General features: G+C 43.0%; 1 protein-coding gene across 13 annotated transcripts in view; it reads right to left on the minus strand.

The window, feature by feature from the left end:
- The window catches only part of ptprk (protein tyrosine phosphatase receptor type K), a 132525-nt gene extending 127778 nt beyond the window's left edge, over nucleotides 1-4747 (minus strand). For all 13 annotated transcript variants that reach the window (XM_079572635.1, XM_079572633.1, XM_079572634.1 and 10 more), the window contains exon 1: nucleotides 4482-4747. In XM_079572635.1, the coding sequence (XP_079428761.1) occupies nucleotides 4482-4548 (67 nt within the window). In that variant the 5' untranslated portion in view covers nucleotides 4549-4747. The remainder of the gene's footprint in view (nucleotides 1-4481) is intronic.
- Between the last annotated feature and the right edge of the window lie 1253 nt (nucleotides 4748-6000).

A 6000-nucleotide genomic window follows, 5' to 3' on the forward strand; every position in this document is an offset into this window, starting at 1 on the left:
AAAGAGCAGGAGAGACCGACCGTCTCTCCCAACACGCGAGTAGGCTACTTCTCCGCTCGTGCCCCGCACGGCTGTCTGTCTCCCGGTTCTCGCTTCGCCTCATGCTGCCCTCATGCGCGGCTGCATCCCGTCCCCGTGTCCCGGGCGCTGTTCTCATGTTTTCTCTGCGCGGACTCGGGGCATCGGCCACACACTCATTTAAACTCTCTTGTTGTTGTGTCTAGCGGAGAATCAGGACAGTAGTTTGATGGATAGACGAGAGTAAAGCCGTGTCCGTGGCCTTTTTGTCTCAGAGGAGTTGAATCCACATGGTTCTCACGAGCACAGTAACTTACAGTAACTCTGGTTCTCTGAATGTGCACAGTCTGTAACGGGTTGACTCACAGGCTGATTCTCAGTGGTCAGACAGAAATAACCGTCAGGTGCAGGTTTAAGTTAGTTTTAAATCAGCGGTTCCCAAACTGTGGGTCAGGGCCAGAAGTGAGAGAATGGGCCCATTTGCCATTTACTATTTTAAAAAGTGAGGAAAATAGACTAGTAGTAAATAAATATATAAAAGCCATGCCATTTGGACACATCAATGTTTTTTTCTTCATTTTAAATGAAAACATAATCGGTAACATGAAAAATAATCGCTAGATTAATCGAAAAAATAATCGATAGATTAATCGATTAATCGAAAAAATAATCGATAGATTAATCGATAGAAAAATAATCGTTAGTTGCAGCCTTAATCCGTATCGCAAGAAGCTACAATATATCGCAACATCACTTCACTTTTTTCAATCTGACTGAGATTCAGCCTAAAACTAAAATGTCTGGAACTTATAAATGGATTCAGTTCCATTATAGCCTTGTTTTGGTTCTGATTCAGCTTTTTAGTCTTGTTTGAACACAAATTATTTACATATTAGCTGGAATATCGTACATCGTACAACCACATCACATAGCGTTTTTTTTTTTCAATATCGTGCAGCCCTAATCCCATTCAAACTGCAATTTCAAGTCAATTACGATCAATTGTGCGGCCCTGTTTGGATTTGTGTTGGATGATTGTTGTTAGACTTTCATTTAAAACTTTTCGGTCTTGGCTTACTCTTGGTTTGGTCCTGAGCTCTTTTAGTCACTGATTTAGTCATGGTGCTAGCTCAATACTTAACAGTTTTCTTTGTCATTGTCTTGGTTCTAAGATTGTGCTGCATTTGGATCAGCTACAGTCTTTAAATGAGTCAGCTGCACATTCGTTTCACCATCTCTGTCTCTCTCTAGATTCACAGAGATGCCCACAGCCAATGCTTTTTCTCGTTGGCTCCCTCCTCCGTGCACATCTCTCTCGTCTCGTCTCCCATCGTCTCTCTTTTACTTAAATTTCCGTCTAACGAAAACACCCACTTTCCCCCCCCTTTCTGTCTTCCAAAGTAATTCTAATTAACTTGGTCTTAATGTTGAGAACTAACTAAAATCATTTACTATCATTGTCTAATTAAAGCAGCTTAGATGTGGGCTTCTCCCAGTCTACGATGAAAAACAATTATTTCACTTCATTAAGATTAAAGACCGGTGTCACAGCTCCATCAGAGGCGACAGATTTAGAAACTTGTCAAATGAACATAAACTCACTCGGAGGCCTCGTGGCGTGGGAGGAAGGCGCATTTACTGTCAATGACTTTCAAACACGCCACGTGATGAGAAGACGGGACTTCTGTAAATGTCACGAAGCTTTTTTTTTTTTTAAAGGACAGACGTCTCGAAGACAGTGTAACTTTTGTGAAGACTTGACACGACAAGTTCATGATGGCGGATGCAACATTGAGAGGTGGACGAAATGTCTTTCTGTCATTTGCAAAAGTAAATAAAAGAGTAGAAAAATGTGACCTTGTTGCTGATGACATTCCAGAAGGTTAATGTGGATCAAAGTGAGAGATGCTTTGCGGGTTTCCTTTATTTATCTTTTGACACTGCAAACTGAATGGACATTGACTTTTCTTTTAAAATTCATGCCAAGGCTGCACAATAACACAAAATAGTTTATATCGCAGTATTGTCCATGCTGCAGGACGCCACAAGCACAGGAGATTTGACACAACCTGAAAAAAAGCTTTAAAATGTGCAAAAGTTTTGTTTTAGTCCTGGTTGCTTGGTTGTTTTTCTTCAGAAATGGTTTAGTAGAATATCACAAAATCAGGATTGCAAAATTCAGCACAGTTATCGAACCAGGACTAAATTAGGACTAACCAGGATTGACAACAAGACTGAAAAGCTTGTCCAAACCTAGACTTCATGAAACCATCAGACCAGAGACAGCGAGAACCACAAGAGCAGAGCTTAAGAGTCGCATGTGACTCCAGATGTCTTCTCCAATGCAATAGATGTTGTGTAGTCGCTTTGTAATTATGCAATTGACCTAAAAACATATAATGGGAAAAAAAGAAATCTTTCATCTTATGTGGCTTTCCATTTATAAATCAACTGTGTTTTTTGCTCCACCACAACAGAGGCTTCTATTACTTGTTTCCCCTCGACGCAGGAGCTGCGTGTTGTCTTGTATTTACTTGCAAATTAACAGCGCGCAAATTCCCAGAGAGAGAGAGAGAGAGGCCTCAAAGAAATTCCTCACATTTGTTACCCCTGAGGACCAAATGGCCACGGCAGGGAGGGGCACGGGTGGAGACGACGGGGGCATAGCCGTGGGGCGCGAGGAGAGGTGGGGAGGGGGGGCCAGGACGGGCATTAACACGTTCCTGGGTAATTAATCCACTGCATTTCTATGCTAATGGTAAAGCGAGTCACGATAAGAGCGCAAAACGAGAACTTCTGGAAACGCCGCCGGAGGTTTTGTCGCGCGTAAAACGTCCCTGAATGCAATACGCAGCGAGTTTAAGAGTGCTTTTTTTAAGGGGTCAACTTTCTAAAACATGAATGGGAAGTGTTTTCAGCGTGTGAGGCGAAAGGAGAAAGCGGAGGCTGCGTTATGGGAAGCATGTACGCAACCTCCCAGGGAGAGCGCGCGTCACACACAAGGTTCCAAAGCACCGAAACAGCAACAAATCACCTTTATTACAAGTGCGTTACCACGTTTGACAAATAAAGTGTTGCCATCACTTCGTCCCTGTGTGAAATCGAACGAACGCTTTGTTAGTACAGCGAACCAACACGTTTTGAAACTGACAGAAGTCTCTCACACAGAGTGAGCGCACATACTCAAGGGTCGGTCTTATTTATTTGACAGTAAAGACACGCATAACCAAGTCACAGTCAAAGCCTCGCTTGAGTTTACATTCGCCCTAACCGCAACCGGCACAAAAATCACCATTACGCACGGACCGCGCATGGATGAAAGTGACACATACTGAGCTCAGTTCACAGATCGCGGTGCCGGACTCGCACAGCACCTTTAATCAAACATGCCATCGCTGTGTAGCCACTTTTCACGTTCATTAGGTTTCATTGCACGGCGGCGGGGGGGAATGAAGTTGGGGTGGGGAGAGGAAGGACGGGTCGTTTGGTTTGCAGGGGAGCGAGCGCGGGGGAGAGCTGTGCGCGGAGCTTTAAAACCTAACCGACCGTCGCTCATGGATTCCCTCGTCCACCCCGCATCCCAGTGGAAGAAACTGAACCGTAACTTGTAAATGAAGCCGCGCAATGTCCTTATGCGTTAGGAAAGTCAATGCAAAAATGAAAGCACCGTAGCCTGCGTGCGTAGAGCCTATGCCAAACTTTTACCCCCTTCCATTCGCGTGGATGTGGAGCTCTTTGTAAAGCGTTTATTACCAGGTCACAGTGCGTAAAAAAAAACACACACAATGTAAGGTACAGTAGCGGTCAGTGGAGGCTGTATTTACTAGATAATTGCAGTTCGTCGACCTCTTCCGACCTGACGCGCAACAATGTCTGAGTTTGCGTGCAACAACGTACGACCTGTGCAAGTTTATCCCACTGTAAATCGCTTCAAATGTAACTTGTCTAACTGGCTACTTCTAAAAGGCAGAGGTGACGGACAAACTTTACAGTCAGCCGACGTAAAATAAAGAGAGCCCTGCAAAGTCCGGGGATGACAGGTAAAACCCGACACTTCATGCAAACACGGATATATAGATATTTTTTTGTTTAAACTTGTAAATGTGCAAAGAGTAATTACATATCGCGATAACGAACAAAGCGAGTTTTATCTTGCGATATGCTAGACAACTTAGCAAACCGTCACCGTGCGAGTTCAAAGGGAAAAGCCGACCGTCCACAGGCTACGGACATACGAGGCTACAAGTCTGGGCAAAACATCTTTTTTCGCCTTTTGGACACGGACACAAACGCGTTTTAAACAAAGCTTGGCTACGTGTTAACAACCAAGACAGTAACTTTGAGCGTACACGTAGGCACACCTGTGAAAGATTAAAGCTTTACGATGGAGCCCGTAACTTTTTCTCCTCCGCAAAAACAAACACACAACAAACATAAAAAATGAGTCCGAATCGCTTTCTTACCTGTTGGTATTTGGGCCGAAGCGGAGGCGCAGAGGAGAAAAAGAAGTCCGAGTAAAAGTGTATCCATGTTTGAATCGTAACACACGCAAAAAAAAAAAAAAGTTTCAACCCGGCGACTTTCTCCCGTGCTCTCGCTCCTCGTTCGTCGTCTTCCACTCGGCTTGTTGCGAATTGAAGTTTGTTAGTTATTAGTTACTCCTTCGGCGTCGGTAAAAGCGTGGTCCCCATTCTCTCCGGTGTGTGCGGTTTGGTTTCTGTTGTCTAGTTTTGTTATGTTTTGTTTTTGGGTTTTTTTTCCCACGGACGGACAGTGCGGAGCAGGAGGAGGACTGTGCTCAGCGCCAGTCAGACTGAAAGCACGGAGGGCGCACGAGCAGGCAGCCACAGCGCGAGCGGAGCGAGAGTGCGTGACGTCAGCAGGCACGAGCTGATTGAAGAAGAAAAAAAGGATAGAAAGAAAGAAAAGTTGTGTGTATTATCTGTGAAGGAGGAGATATCTCACGCCCGCACCATAATAATAATAATAATAATAATAATAATAATAATAATAATAATAATAATAATAATAATAATAATAATAATAATAAATAAGTAAGTAAAAAAAAAACATAGTGTGCAGCGTGACAATGTGATATCGTTATTAAAATCACATTTAAAAGGTACAACGAAGCATGAATGAATGAATATACAGGTTTATAACTTGCCTTTTTCAGTGGCTCTCAAACTTTTCACATTTAAGTAAAAAGTATATACAAGCATTTCTCTTATTACAGAATTGATTTTATTGTTGAAAAATACCTTGGAAAATACCTATGAAATGTGTATAGGTTAGGTCACCATCCAAATACATTCTTTGATTACCCCACTGTAAAAACACAAACATTTTCTGTGTCTCGGTAACTGGGAGAATTATATCTAATTGAAGTGAATAAAGTTTCAAGTACCACCTGAAGAAGCCCAAGTTTCAGAACCACAGGCCTGTCGCCCAATAGTTACGCACTTTTATGTTGCTTGACGTGGACATATTGAAATTCGACTTTTTTAAGCTTTTAATCACATGGTAAATGGACTCAACTTATATAGTGCTTTTCAAACAGGCCCAAAGCGCTTTACAGTAAGGAACCAGTCACCCATTCACACTGTCATTCATACACCAATGTGCGCAGACACTGGAGGCAAGGAGAGTGAAGTGCCTTGCCCAAGGACACAATGACTGTGTGCATTTGCGGGAGCTGGGATTCGAACTATCGACCTCCTGATCACGAGACTCCCTCTACCAACTGCGCCACCGATCTGTGTTTCCTGGATTTTGTTTGGTGTTTAAATGTTCTCTTCATAATGAAAGCTCATAAATCATCACAGGACTTATTCTGAACAGTTCTGCACTAGAGTGTGATGCAATGGATTTGTCAACAAGCCGTTAGCTGCCAATGAAAGCTTGCATTGTTTTATTATCCACACCATTGCCTCCAAGTCAATTCTACATCCTCATCAACCCAGTCTCTCGCTTTCTATTGTC

The sequence above is a fragment of the Gobius niger genome, assembly GCF_951799975.1.
Source record: "Gobius niger genome assembly, chromosome: 15".
Lineage (NCBI taxonomy): Eukaryota > Metazoa > Chordata > Actinopteri > Gobiiformes > Gobiidae > Gobius > Gobius niger.